Raw genomic sequence first — 15,639 nt, forward strand, 5'->3', positions numbered from 1 at the left:
AAAAAGGGTTTCGGTACAGATTACTTGGCCTCCCAATAGAAACGCTTCAACAGAATCCCCTTCAAATGCTTCAGTAGATCACCTCCTTGACACAAATGAATTTAATCGCGTGATAATGCATAGCAAAATATAATGCACAGAGATAATGAAACAGCAGTCTGAGAGCATGCAAACAACACAATCATGGCATAGAAAGATCACAAGTAATTCACCATGGAAGGTAACGAATCAGCCTGCCCTTGCTTCTGCTGCTACTGGTCCGGATACTATGCGGAATACCCATTGAAGTGACATTTGACAGAGAAAAGTTTGTGCACTCGTTGATCCACAGAGATTTTTGCCTGAGCTGCAGTAAAGAAGTCTTTGGAACTACCACTACAGAAGTCTCAACAAAAATAAATGCCAAAATCCTTCAATGGAGATTAATCCAACCAGCTCTGCATAAATCTTATCCTTTTTATGGCATACCACGTCACACGATCAAGGATATCCCAAGACTATCGATAATGGAACGAAGGGCGGATCTACTATCAAGATTTCCTCACTACTGACGAACATGCATATGACTTTGATCTGCCACGTTTTCTCTGCATGAATTACCAACAGTTCGATGACTAGAAGATGCATATTTTCTTTGCCATCAATAGCATGAATTGAAGTCTCGATTGCAGAGAAAGCACAGTTCGATGACTAGAAGATGCATATTTTCTTTGCCATCAATAGCATGAATTGAAGTCTCGATTGCAGAGAAAGCACAGACTATTTCAGCTTCAATAATGATAGCAAATCAACTACTTTCTATCCTTGCAAAGTAATTTCTATGATTTTCAAATAAAAGACGTAAAGCTTCACACATCTAATCTAATCCTACAGCTAGAGGGATTACAACAAGCTCATGTTCCAGCCTCTCTCATGAGAGAGTCAAGGCTGTCCTTGCTCTGATACCATAACGGAAATTTGAAGCTGAATAAAATTTTACACACAAAATAATATGCTTCTTTATTCCACACGTCCTGCGTTCAAACATCTACATCATTTATAGGATTTAGTTTTCCTATCTTTTAGGAAACTACCCATAAAAATTTTCTAAATACATGAGTTGTTTTAACAACTCATAAACCATACAAACAGACAAACCAATTACGGGAATCACTTATGGGAATGTTGTGATATTTCCAATGCTTATAACAATTCTACTAAACTATTTAAGTATTACCTAAGTGATTTCTGTCTCTTTCTCTATCTTCAGGATTCACATCTTTGCTATTTATTACTCTTTCCATCAGTATGATTACTTTTACCAGAACAGTTACAATTTTCATCATATCTCTATGAATAATAATTACCTCTACCAACTTGTGATTGATTCCTTCCGCTTCCTCGACCACGGCCACGTCCTCTAGGTCTTCCTACAGATGGTCTATCTGGTGTATCCTCTTCTTCACGTTTCAACTGTTGGTCTTCCAGTTGGAGCAAGCCCGTGTCCTCTGCAAAAGATCACGCTTTAGTTTGAGAAGCCATACATAAATTGATTTGGAAGTTATGACTTTTCACATGTATCCTATTCTCCACCTTTTGACTGCTGATCTTCAAGCGGTAGCAGCCCTGTGTCTTCTGCAAAATATGATATTTTAGTTAGAGAAGAGTCATAAATTAGTTTGGAAGGTACAACTGTTTACATGCAACCATGTATAGGTATTGAGTCTCATAAGTTTAATTTATTTTATGCAGCTGCTTTAGTGATACCTACGTTCCTTTGTTTTTCTGCCTCTTAATGTCTTATAGATTCATGTCTTTCTTATGAATAAGATTTTACTTCAGCATGAATTTTATCAAATCTTCTAGAATGAGAATCACCTTTGCCAGCTTGTGAACGACCCCTCCCTCTTCCTCTTCCTCGTCCACGGCCACGTCCTCTATGTCTGCCTGCAAATCCTCTATCCGGTATATCCTCATCTTCACCTTTTGACTGCTGGTCTTCCAGTACGATCGATCCTGATTCTTCTGCAAAAGATTGTGATTTAGCTTAAGAGAAGATACATATCATGTAAATAAATTACTATAAATTTTCATTAAACTTTTCAATAAGATGTAATATGAACAGAAAATCCATGGAGATACCAATAACAATCTTGTTCTGATAGTTAAGATAGAGAGCAACAACCTTCATTCGTTGGTCAACTGAATATCTAATACACCATATAAAAATTCACAAATTCCATTATTCCACTTAAGAAGAACCAATTCCTATTTATACTTTACAAATTAGTTTAATGAAATTATACACAACATAATATTTTATGACTTGTGACCCCCAAAAGGCACTCAACTTGTGATACCCAGTAAGTTACTAGTTTAAAAAAATGAATCAGAAAGAAAGAAAGAACAAGGTCATTATAGAGATGGCCCCAGCATATTGAAAAAGTAAGACCTTAAAAACAAATTTTGGGGAAAAATTGTACATACTACATACATCACCAAGAAAGAAACTAGGCCCAAAAGAAAACAACATCTAAAATACCTTAGGATCTTTGTTTGCACTAGTTATGTTTGTATTACTAAGAAAAAAGACAAAATGAGGTATATAAGAAGTATTTTTATCAGCCAAAGTTAATCAATGACTTAACAAATTCTACATGCATAACATAACTAAAATTGTCATTTTTAGTGATTGCGTATTTGTAATATGTTGCCTTGTTTGTGCTTTGATTTGTTTTTTGTGTTTTGGAATGTGTTTTGATTGTTTTTTGCACTGTTTTTAAATGACAAATATAGTGCAGATAAATAGGAAATATTGCAACAACTTTTCAATTCAGAAAATAGACAATACAGAAAAATTACAAAGCTGAAAATTCCAAATTTTATTTCTGATCTAGAAATACAATTTTCCACAAAAATAAGAGCAACCTAGTTCCAAAATATTCATGACATATCTATTTCCAACATACCCAGAAAATGCAGCAAAGAAATAGACTGAACTGGAATTAAAATAGGCAAACTGGCACTCAGAAACTTGAACGCCAACCTTCACTATCTACCCCAAAGGTGACGTTGAGGATAGGAAAGGAGTTGCAGACCCAAAACGCCCACAAACAACAAAACACAGCTCCTTAAAACCCTAGATGCCAAGCTAGGAAGTGTACGGCCAGCTTATGGAGGTGTACGTCCAGCAAAATCAAGAAATATTCAACTCTAAACTTACTCCTCAATCTCACAATCTGCAACTGATAATTATCCTCTCCAAAATCTGCAGCTATGAACTGATTTAATGCATTAACTGATTCACCATGAAGTTTACAATGTGTTTCTTGAGTGAAGAATGTCACCTGGAACACTTTTCATCCTCACAAACCAAAGAGAAGCAATCTCCTCCAGAAGAAATGGCATTAAAAAATAAAGACCCATCCATTAAATAATAAATCACTTTCTTATTAATCTCCCAATGTAGCATTAAATAATAAAGACCCATCCATTAGAATAAATCAATTTTTTATTTTAAAACCGGTCTCTATAGCCCCTTCATTAAATAAATTAAAATAACATTAAAGTTTGATCTTTAATTTAACTTTATTAATTAAAACTTATTGTTATTTTATTTATAACCACTAAACTATATAAAACATTGAGATAATCATCAAAACTGAATCTACCGACAATACTAAAAAAAGAAACCCTGTCAACTATCTCAATCAGTACTCAAACTAATTTACTAAAATAGTAAGTATTGAAAGACTAACCCAAATTCACTCCAAAAATGACATTGTGCTCATTATAAGAATGGAAGCTAAACTAAAAATCAAATACTGAAAAACTACTGGTACAAACTACCTCCTAAGTTCACTAAACCCAATACATTAGCCTACGAGAACCATATTGAATAGGCTATCGGTTCACAAACTCAACTAGTTAGGAAGGGGACATTATAGTTCACCCTTTCAGTCTGAACTCAGGAAGCTACAAAATCTATTCACTCTCCCACATAGCATCCTCCATTGGCAAGTTCTTCCATTTGGCCAATAGTTCTTTGATGAACCTCCTCCAAAGAGTCTGCTTTCTACTGTCCATGATGGCATCTAGAACCAATATCATCTTTCCCTCCTCATCAATGGTGGCAACTCAAACGAGGGAACTACATTATAACCAAGTGCCTTCTTGTGCCTAGGCACATGAAATAAATTATGAACCCTCCTACTAGCTAGCAACTCAATCTCATAGGCAATCTCACTAACCCATCAAGATACTGAAATGACCATAGAATATGGGCTTGAGCTTCTCTGCCCCACTCTTCTTGAGAGTAGACTATCTATATGGCTGCAATCTCAGAAAAACCACATCCCCAACCTCAAAACTCCGCTCTGTCCAATGTTGATCAACATTCAACTTCTGCTGATACCATGCCTGTTGCAAATTTTCCTTCAGTGACTTCATAATGTCCCGACTCTCCTACATCAAGTCCTTTGCTTTAGGCACTCTGTTATCCCCAAAAAGTAAATCCACGAAGTTGGGAGCCGCATAGCCATATAAAGTCATGAATGGAGTCATCCTAATAGACATATGGTAAGTGGTATTGTAGCAATACACACAGTTCCTAAGATACCCTTCCACCCATTTATTTAGTAAGTGTAATGTCCCTTTTCATTAAGTGCACTAGTTTATGCCCTAAAATCACAATTCCAAGTAAAACAAGAAATGGAAGAGAGGAACATTAACTTAATAATATGATATACTTATTTTATTGATGGAATTCAACCATAAGGTGAGTTGATAGGGTGTCCAGGAGATCCTCTACCCTAGGCCCAAGAACAGATATACCATCCCTCTTGGCCTCATGTGGCCCTTTGCCATCCATATGAGATGGTGTAGGCAGTGAGGTGTCCTATAATTGTTTCTCCTTCATCGTGCCATCATATTCCATTCCGTATGATTGGACTCCTTAATCTCATGGTCAACCATGGTAGAGTTTTGGGCAACTACAATAGGGTGTCCCGAGAATCCTTCCCTCCTAAGCCCAAAGGCAGAACTCCTTGCACTCCCTTGGCCTCATGTCACCACCATGAGATGGCGTGCTAAGAAGAGGATCTCATCATTGTTTCCCCTCCTTGCATTCCCTTATTATCCCAACTATGATTGATTTTAGCAAACAGCCTATATTCCATATATAAAGATCACATAATAGTATTATATTCTCAAATTGCATACACATTATCATAAGCAAGTAATTATAAATAGGATCCCCTATATTGTCTATCATAGGAATCAATACTTCAGACCAAACTGCTGTTATGATACCAAGTTTCTGTATTCTTGAATGACTGCCTTGAATCAGATCTTATCCTGTTTGATGCCCCTCTTCGACTGTTGGGTTTACTCTTTATATTTCTCCTTGGGCTGCCAGAAGGTTTTGAGCTCTCCCTATGGACACCACCATTAGAGGTAGAGGTGTCTATTTTACTTATTGGGTGATGCCCTTTCATAACTTCACCCTTCCTTAACCCAGATCAATTTATTTCCTTAACAAGTTATCTTCCCTTGCCAACAAATTTATAGGCAGATAGCTACTTTTGAGGGGATAATCCAGCAACATATGTTTGGTAATTTCCCTTGCATATGACTTGTTGTATAATGTGATTGTGGCAAGATGTGGCGATAACTGAAATTGTGAAGTCTTAGATTCCTAAGACAATTTCATATTATTAGTTTTTGTGTGTCAGATGCAGGGGCGTGACAGTCCACCCTTCCCAAAATTGCTTGTCATCAATCAATGATAGTTTTAACCGAATCTTGTTCAATGTGAGGATCCCTAAACTAATCCCTAGATCTCCTTCTACAACTCTGATATTATCCCAAGGCATATATCTCTGTTTTTAATTCAATGTGAGTTATCTAGACTAATGATTGGAAATTTGTAAGGTTTGTAGTATTAAAACAAGTTCTCTCATCAATTGTGAGAATTGTTCTGGTTGGTTCTATAGGCAAATCAAGGGCGAACTTTCCATATATTGAAGAGAGGATTAGAAGCATGACACACATCTATGATCTAAATGCAATGTTTTTTCCTAAATAAATTCATCTCTCTTCTGGTTCACTCTTATTATTCTCATATTCTAGATCAACCAAAAGTAAAAATCCCATGATGATAGAAATATGTTTATAGTAATCGTAGATACTCAAGGAGTAGACACCAAAATGGATATTATTTTCAATATTTGTAGTATTTTGGATTCTATGTTTTATGAGTTTGCAAAAGTCTATTGGCAGGCTTGAGGCTGTGGCTTTGCTGTTTTTTGCTGTGTAATCTCAGATATTTTGTCAATTAGAAGTTTGGTGTGATTTCCTTAGGTTTGTAGTGTTGCAGAGTGATTTTTGGACTCAATTTGGATCTTTGTTTAAGGGATATGTTGCTGCAGATGTTTGCTGTTGTTGGCTGCAATATTCAATAGCAAATATGATGTATTTCATGTTGGCAATCAGTTCAAAACAATGAATATAAGTTGCATGAAGTTTCAGTTTGAATTCTATGAAGTTCGGTGAAAATCTTTGTTTACCTGATCGGCATGTTTGTTGAATTTAATAAAGAAGTTCTTGAAAGTTTTCAAATCTGAAAATTTTAATTAGTTTGGGACTTTTGGATAGTTCATCCTTAGAAGAAACTAAAGTAGAAACTCAAAGGAAGGTAACAGTGGCTAAGGACATGACAGTCAAAGACTACACTGAAGAATTTTATAAGTTGGTGATTCGGTCTGGTCATAGTGAGGAAGATATGGAGAAAATAGCCTAATATATGAATCGCTTGAAGTATAGTTTGCAAGATGAACTAAGTCTTGTGTCCCCTAGAAGCCTTGAAGAGGCTTATCAACTTGCTTTAAAGGTAGTGGAGAAATTGCAGCGAAAACAAAGTCAGCAAGAGAAGAAGAGAGGAAGAGGTTTTAGAGGAAGGGTTCAGCAATATAGTGAAGGACAACAACACCATCAAGGTGAAGAGGCTGGAAGTAGTAGTGGGACAGCCAATAATGATAGAGAAGGCTATCAAAATAAAGGTGGAAGATCCTATGGAAGAGGAGGTTCACAAGGTAGAGGAAGAGGATTCGCTGAAAAATGTTACTTGTAGATTTTTGTATTAGTTGCTATATTGAGTTGTGTGTCGTGCTGCCAACATATATTTTTCTCTAACGGTCAACTGTATGCTTTCACCTTGCCCAGATCAAGATCTTGGTGATCAAAAGATGTTAAGGATAATGCATTGTCCATCCAAATTTAGAAAAAAATTCAGTTTGCGGCATCACAGCACCACCAACGAAGGATTAACCTTTATCATACCTCTAAGTTGATGCTTATACATCACCTCCATTTCTTATTAAGCGCAGCAAGTGAATTGATAGTTAGAATATGGAGCTTGCAGTCAAAAGGTTCCAGCAGAATAAAACAAAATCACTTGAGCTGCAACAAAAGATGTCAAACTTTGTCTAGCGCACCTGGCAACCCTAAATGATTTGGAGGAGTTGCAAATTTCAACAGCCACACGAGGATTTGAGCAAAATGCTTTCGAGTAAGCCCCAAAGCTACAACTCTTTACCAGATTGCAGCTAATGCGTAGAATCATTTGATATTCAGGCCAGGGCAAAGCTCACACTCCATGAGATAAATTTCTTTTACTGCTGTAAGTTTATCCTTGCAAGCTCCATAGGATGAGGAGATACAAGTTTTCACAGATGCTGCATCTAACACTTCAGATTTACGCGATATTTTTCACAAAAATGGTAAGGTCCTGTCTAGTCCTGATCATGTAAAGGATAATACACAGTTTAGCTGAGTCTGCTTAGCCCTAGAACAAACCAAAGCAGCAGCATCTTTTCTTCGAGTTTGTCTCAGATGAAATGCTGAAAGAAACCATAATTACAAAGGAAGTCAAATTTTGAGCATACAAGTTATTAAAATAACTTTAGTCTTGTGTCTTGTGTCCTTGTTCTATTTCCTAGCAGTTCCAGAAATGGCTGACATTGCAGCAATTGTTATTTTTATAACATTTTCAAATTTTGCATTTAAATTACTTTTCCTATTAGAAAACAAGAATAAATATTAATATAATGTTAAGTACCAACACCAAGGTCACTGCATAGAAGTAAACCTGTAAGAGTGGCAGAAGAATTAGTAGATGCTCGCCTTCGCATAGCATCATCATAAGATGGAGGTGAGAAATATAAGTTTTCTGGCATCTTAGCACTTTTAGCTCTTTGAGCATGCCTTTTATTCTGAAACCAATTCCAAATCTGCATCCAAAAACCCCAAGTCAAGGCACAGGATAGATTCTAGAAATGCATAGACCAACAAAGTAGCATCTGGTATGTGATATCATAATCCTCTGACAAGAGGAATTACTAAGCAATTACCTGCTTCCATTGTATAGTTATTTTTCCAAGTCGTTCAGGAGATGCACTGAATTTCACATAACAAATTCATCAAAACGAGGCTAGCAGTAAAACCATTTGTCAAAAATTACAAAATTGAACTGCTTGAAAGTTGAAACAATTCAAAGCATTGCAGCTAACTCAGGATGGCATGAACCTTCTGTACATATTGATCTACAAATACAACTAACCTGAACTTATCAGCAAGTTGAACTACAGTCTCCTTGGGAGGATTTAAACCATTGTTTTCTTCCAAGGCCTTTTCCATGTCTGCAATCTAAAAACACATACCCTCAGAACATACAACCACTATGAAAAAAGGGCAACGACAGAAGTGCAATACAACCACAAAACAAAAAATACAGACTGGAAAGAAAGTACAGGCAAGAGATCACATCATAGGATGATTGAAATGATCTGTGTTCAAATTTTGACGTGTGGCAGGGATGCAAGATATGAAGATACTTAGCTCATTGTTGAACGGCTACTTAAAGCAATCCATTAGTTGGCTCTAAAATATGCAAAATATAGGAAAATCAATAAAAAACAACTTGTTGAACATGTCAACCCAAAACATGCTCCCTTAACAAAAATGCCCCTGAATGTGCCCTCTCTCTCTTTCTCTCTCTCTGCCTCCTACAATCCATTAGTACCAATAACGATTACACTGAGTTGAATCTGGGTGCTGTATGCATCCATTCTTCCTGATTGAGCATAGGCAGCACTAACTGGGTGTTATAGGCATGAAGGACTTTGGTTGCATGAAGACATAAGGCTTCTAGCAAGATTGATTGAGCATGGGTAGCACTATGACATTTGTTTGGGTGTTGTATATATACTTCCTTTGTTTGAGCATGGACAACCCTATGACATGTTTGTGGGTGTTGTAAGAATTCATCAATTCCATGGCAATGTTAAGATTGTAGCATGAACTTGTTTCACTTGTTGTATGATATGGCAAGCAGAGGAAATTATTTCCAATTGTATGGGCAAGTACGGGGGTCCTTTCATTTACCATAGATGAGCACAAGGACGGTCAAGAGCATAAAAGTGATGGATTTCATCAATGTATTGTGCACAAACTCTTATCAAAACTGTAGTGTGTGCATAGATGTAGCAAGATAATTCTTTTCACATTCATTGTAAACATTGTAAAATATATGGCCTCCATTGTGTATTGATTCAATAAGATGAACTCATTTGTGATATTGTTGTCTTTGTTTCTGGATTCCAACTTCATAAAAAATTTTACATCAACGTTTTGGATCATAATCAAAGATCCATCATCAAGATGAGAGAGCTGTAGGATGAGAATGAATGAAATTGCAGACCAAGAAAGGATAAATAGGGTTGGGAAAGTGAAACAAGGTCAAATTTGTGAACAATAACAAAAAACAAAAAAAGAACCAAATAATACAATAAAATAATAAATAAAGAATAAAAAATAAAATAAGAGACAAAGGAAAAGAAAAAAGAAGAAAAAGGAAGAAGAATAGAAAGAGAAGGGAGCCAAAAAGTAAATAGCAAATAAAAATAAAATAATAAATAATAAATAAGACAAAATAAAAAATAAGAAAGAAGGGAAACAAAAAATAATAAGAGAACAAAAATTAAACAAATGACAAACCACAGACGAGAAAATAAACAAAAACAAGCAAAAGAACAAATGCAACTAAAAATGAGTATGTGTGTGAATATATATAAACCTATGTGTGTGTGTGTGTACAAATGTACATATATGTATACCTACATGTACATATGTACAAAATATATGTATATGTACATATACATAAGTGCATATATATATTGCGCATATATATACATAAAAGAACAAGAATAAAATAAAGGAATAAAAAAGAACAAAAAAACCAAATATTAAAAACAAAAACAAAAAGAATAGATTAAAATATATATATATATATATATATATAAGAAAATAAAAAAAAAACCAAGAGAGGGAAGGGAGGGAGAGAAAGAGAAGGGGGCGTGGGTAAAGGGCAAAAGGAAAACCTAGGAGATGCAAAGTTACGATTAAGGTTGGACGAATGGTTATAGATTCCAATGGCTTCCTTGAGCTTTCTTTTGAAGAAGTTATCTTCAATACAAAGGATTTGGGTCTTGTCAAGGCACATGTGGTGCTTGGTGGAAGAGGAATGCTCAGCAAGGGCCGACTTGAGAACATGCTCATGCTTAATGTTTGCATCGTGTTCTTTCATTCTAGTCTTAAAAGAGCGGCCAGTATCACCTATGTATGGGGTACCACAGGAGCAAATGACTCTGTAAACCCCAAAATTATTATAATTAATAAAGGTGTCTCTAGGATCTTTGACGGAAGGGAGACACTTGATTAAGGTTGAAACTGGTTTGAAGGAACAACGAATGCCTTTCCTAAGAAGGATTTTCGAATATTTTTGGGAAAGGCCTTTGATGTAAGGAAGAGTGGCAAAAGGGGGGATTAAGGGACCAGAGGGCTTAGGGTTGGAGAAAATAACAGATTTTGTTTGCTTGAAGGTTCTAGATATTTGCTTGTTGCTATAGCCATTCAAAAGGAAAACGTGACGAAGATGGGCTAACTCTTGATTCAAGTGGTCCTCATCACAAATGCGCCAAGCCCTAATGGTTAAGGTTTTAAGAATGCTAGCATTTTGGGCAGGGTGATGGTGGGAGGAAGAGTGAAGGTACATGTCAGTGTGGGTGGATTTGCGATACACTGACCGAGATAAAGTACCGTCAAGTTTCCTACAGAGAAAAATGTCAAGGAAGGGGATATGGTTATCAGACTCATTTGTAACATCTTTAATGGCATTCTAAGTTTTCTTCTGTGCAACTGTTGGGTCCTGGTTCGGTTCGCCCTGTTGTTGTGTAGCTAGGTCGGATCCCTTCTAGGGTCAAGTTTCCTACAGAGAAAAATGTCAAGGAAGGGGATATGGTTATCAGACTCATTTGTAACATCTTTAATGGCATTCTAAGTTTTCTTCTGTGCAACTGTTGGGTCCTGGTTCGGTTCGCCCTGTTGTTGTGTAGCTAGGTCGGATCCCTTCTAGGGCCGACCTAGTGCACAAAATGCCAAGTGGCCTATCCGCCTTGGCATTTGGATATCTCAGTTGTATGAGTCTGATTTGGGGCAGGCCCTATTTGGGCGAACCAATGTGTAACTTGTGATTAAGTTAAACGTAACTTGCAACTAAGGGAGACTCATATGTAACTTGTAATATATAGGTCTGACCCTATCCTTGGCGCCAAAAGTATATGGCCGACTTGAGGTCTATTAGGAGGTATTGATTCATATATATGCAAGGTCATGATTGCATCAATAGATATGAATTCAATAACATGAAGGTCATGTAGTGTGCTCGGGGGTGACGATAAGAGCTTATCCTCTATGGTTGGGAAGGCAACAGATCTGATGTTTGTCTGTGATGTTAACGAGCACTATCATAAAATCAACACACCCAAAATTCTGGTTCGTTGGAAATTCCCCCAAAATTCGCCCAGGGTTCGTATTTTGCCCTGTGGCTTCGATCAGCAAGACCCAGGGAGAATTTTGACACTTTTCCAGAGAATTTTGACCCCAGCTGCAGAACCCAAGGAGAATTTGGGCAATTTGACACATCTTTTAATTTTTTTAAAAGTTTTCTTTTTGATTCTTCTGTCTTGCGAATTCCAAAGAGCGTATATTTCAAAGGGAAAAGAATAGTGATATCACTCACCCTATACTAGGTGCATGGATAACAAATTTGATTCAGATTTTGAACTGTTTATAATTTAAATCTATTATAGTCGTGTTTCTTGTGTGTTTAATTCATTACAAACAGCTATTCACTGTCATGTTATTTTCTCTTCAAACTGGGTGTGTGGCTATGTAAGCTCTAATGGGTCAGGGAAATTAAAAGAAAGCCTAGGGTTATTACATTGCTATTAGAGAAAACAAACCTGCTAGTCTTTTGAGTGTGTGTTGTGTATGCAGCTAAGCATGGGTCTTGGAAAGAAGCTAGAAGATGAGTCACGACAGTTAGGGTCTGGAACTGAAGGTAGAAGTAAGAAGATGTTGGATTGGGATGAAGATTGGAGAGCCTTCATGCAAATACAACAAATAGCACATAGCTAGGAACAAATGGCAAAACAACAAGAGCAAACAACACAAATACTTCTTCAAATGTTGTAAACCATGAACAATTCTAACAATTCCACCAAATCTATACAAAATAATGGAGTAGAAGGTAGTAACTCAAATAAAATTGTTGACCTACATAGTCTATTTTCTTTCCTAGAGTTGAGTTGACACAAGAAGACAAAGAGTTGAATCCAATAGAAAATGATCTCAATGCTTGCATAGATTTATATTCAAAACTTGATCTAGATGTTAGATGTCAAATCTCATTGGGCCATTTGTATATATTTGCTGCTGCATATATATATATATATATATTTATTTATTTATTTATTTTTTATTTTTATTTTTTTAATATGTTTTTCTACAGACGAACCCAAACCCACCCCAAAAAAAAATGAACGAATTTGCGAATCAGAATCCGATTCTGAACCAGGACCGGCAACTTAGATGGCATTGTTAAAATGACCTTCAAATGCAAAGAGGATCATTCATGATAAAACGTTATGTAATAGCATGGTTCATTGCAATCATTGTAGCATAGATTATGCAGTGCAAGGTGTTGAAGAAGTGAATAGCATAAAGTTGTTGATGGGAAGAATACAAATTTGAGTTTCAATTCAAGGTAGAGCATCACTGCCATCTACCTCATAATACTACTAGCGTTGAGCATCAATCTTCAGGGGGGGTTTGTTCCAATCAAGAGCAAGGTAAAGCATCACTACCTTCTACCCTGTGACACTACTTGTGTTCACTATCACTTTGGAGACCTAAGTGGTTTTGTTCAAATCAAGCATAAATATTAAGAGGCCTATATACATTAAGAGCACCACTACCTTCTACCTTGAGGCACTTGAGTTTCCACCAAGAGCATGTGAACAGGCATTTCTTGAATCAGCTGGACAGAAAGGTTTCAAAGATTGTGAGAGGAAACTATTCTAATTCCATATGTAAGCTTTTGTAAGACCAAATGCTCTCTTAGAAGGGAGGTGTGATCTGTACTAGATCAAGGCGAAAAGTTCATCCTCAAAAGTAAACATTTCAGCAGATTTCAGATGAAAAAACCACCACAGAACTCTGTTTTGATTCTGTATAGGGGTTTTTTTAGAAACCAACAGTTCTCCATTGGGGCAATTTCATAACTACCAACTGCTGTAAACTGGCAGTTTTGTCCAAACGTAAACAAAAGAAGAGTTTAGAACAAAAAAGGTGTTTCTGTCTATTCGAATTATCTGTAGAAGACTTTGTACACACATAAGACCCTCATGGGAAGCAGAAAATTTCTTCAATTTACTGAAATTTCCTTTTTGACACCATGCTTCAGAACACGCCCATGCAAAACTTTTTAATGACATAATATCCTTATAAGAATTGTATCAAAAATGTCTATGCAGTATTCTAAAGACTCTTAAAAGCATTTAATTTTAACGTGTTCTGTGAAAAGTTATTAACTCTCATAGTGAGATCACTTTAAACAGCATCAGAGCACAAAAATTAATTCTTATCACCACTATTTACCATGCTATTGTTGGAAATTGAACAGCATTGCTTGACCACTATTGTTTAACAGCCTAGAAAGCTCACCAATTCACTTCTTACAACCAGACAGATTTGTAGTTTGTCTATACTTCAAATTTAATTATCCATGGGTGTCTACCATGTGATAAATCTTGTGAATAATCAAGCATTGCTAATCCATTAATACTGACATTACATAACACAGGCACATCCCGAGGGTTTCGAACTCCATTGGTTGCTGCTGTAAGTGCTTCGCCATACAACTAGAGTTTTAAACTTCGGCACTCATAGCAAAACGTTCCATCATCAACTAAACCAGAGAGACACCCAATATATTATAGAGATATCATTTCATTTATTTTGTGAAAAAGTTATTATGCTCGCTCTTATATCATTGCAATGATACCGTAACACAATAAGATTTGCTTCTTACAACTATTTAGCATCTTTTTGATTGATTTTGTACACCACTACTCATGAAAGATAGATTACTCAATTTGCAATGTTCGCCTGTATTCAACTATATAGTTTGATTAGATTTTGTTGGTTCAGGTCTCTTTACTGGATCCTTCTGCTGATTATAGGTCGAATAAAGAGACCCAAAACATCAGAACCTAAAGATCCCGGAAGAACAAACAAAACAACAGTGAAAACAATTATGATTTATATCACCATCCATGAATTGCCTCAAAATGATATTGCATGATATTAAATATTTCTAGATTTGAGAATTTCCTAGTCTAATATATTTTATTTAATGATTTTGGTTAAGCTGAATTGAAGATTCTTGATACAAATTAACATAGAAAGGAATTTTTTTTTAAATGATTTTTTCGACTCTTAATACTACTGGAGCATACAATGATAGAACATATCGCATTTTTCTGAATGCATCAACAAAATATAATTGTAAATTTTGACAGAACTTTTAACTGAAAAGTTATCTGGTACCTCGGTTTGAAGAAACCGAAATGCAGGTGTTCCGCCCAGCGGAGGCCGCCCCATCTTGGAAGAGCAGTTTGAAGCTTTTCCTGCCGTTGAGAATGCTTTCTAAGAAATTCTGTTTCGGACAAAAGCACTAAACACGCTCGAGCTTAAACTTGTATCTATCCTCTGGGCGTGTGTAAAATAAGATTTTATTTCGATCTTCTGGGAAATATTGATGGAAGAACCCTTAAAAAGCATACGATTTCAAATATAAGTTGAGAAATGAAGTTTGAGGGTTTATGTAAGTCTTAAAAAGAGTGACTAATATAAAAGGTCTACAGCTATTAAATTAGTATATTTATATTTTTTTTAAATTATGTAAAATATGTCAAGAGATATCAAGTTTGAAGTGAAAATTGTAATGGCAACATCATGCATAGATCTATAAATCAATTGTTATACATTTGAAAAAATTTAATAAATTATATAAATTTCATTTTAAAAAGACTTTTGAGTTTGAAATTTTAACCATGCACATATAAAGTATGAAGTGCAAATAAATTCAATGATAGATGATGTTTTTTAATTGAATTTTGTTTTATTTATTGTTGTTTAATGATTGTAAGAAATAATATATAATGCATAAAAGAGTACGTTTAATTAAATTTGAATTATTGA

The 15,639-nt window shown here is 35.7% G+C and overlaps 1 protein-coding gene across 2 annotated transcripts in view; it reads right to left on the reverse strand.

Moving 5' to 3' along the window:
- LOC131033370 (protein SAWADEE HOMEODOMAIN HOMOLOG 2) overlaps nucleotides 1-15,249 on the reverse strand; it is a 95,911-nt gene extending 80,662 nt beyond the window's left edge. The window contains exons 1-7 of one of the 2 annotated variants that reach the window (XM_057964594.2): nucleotides 14,986-15,249; nucleotides 8,597-8,675; nucleotides 8,388-8,433; nucleotides 8,126-8,267; nucleotides 1,858-2,004; nucleotides 1,573-1,614; nucleotides 1,347-1,487 (exon numbers count right to left, since the gene is read on the reverse strand). In XM_057964594.2, coding sequence (XP_057820577.1) covers nucleotides 1,347-1,487; nucleotides 1,573-1,614; nucleotides 1,858-2,004; nucleotides 8,126-8,267; nucleotides 8,388-8,433; nucleotides 8,597-8,673 — 595 coding nt within the window. In that variant the 5' untranslated portion in view covers nucleotides 8,674-8,675; nucleotides 14,986-15,249. Of the gene's footprint in view, nucleotides 1-1,346; nucleotides 1,488-1,572; nucleotides 1,615-1,857; nucleotides 2,005-8,125; nucleotides 8,268-8,387; nucleotides 8,434-8,596; nucleotides 8,683-14,985 lie in introns of both variants that reach the window. The other variant, XM_057964589.2, reaches the window with a different exon arrangement.
- Between the last annotated feature and the right edge of the window lie 390 nt (nucleotides 15,250-15,639).

The sequence above is a fragment of the Cryptomeria japonica genome, chromosome 3 (genome assembly GCF_030272615.1).
Source record: "Cryptomeria japonica chromosome 3, Sugi_1.0, whole genome shotgun sequence".
Classification (NCBI taxonomy): domain Eukaryota; kingdom Viridiplantae; phylum Streptophyta; class Pinopsida; order Cupressales; family Cupressaceae; genus Cryptomeria; species Cryptomeria japonica.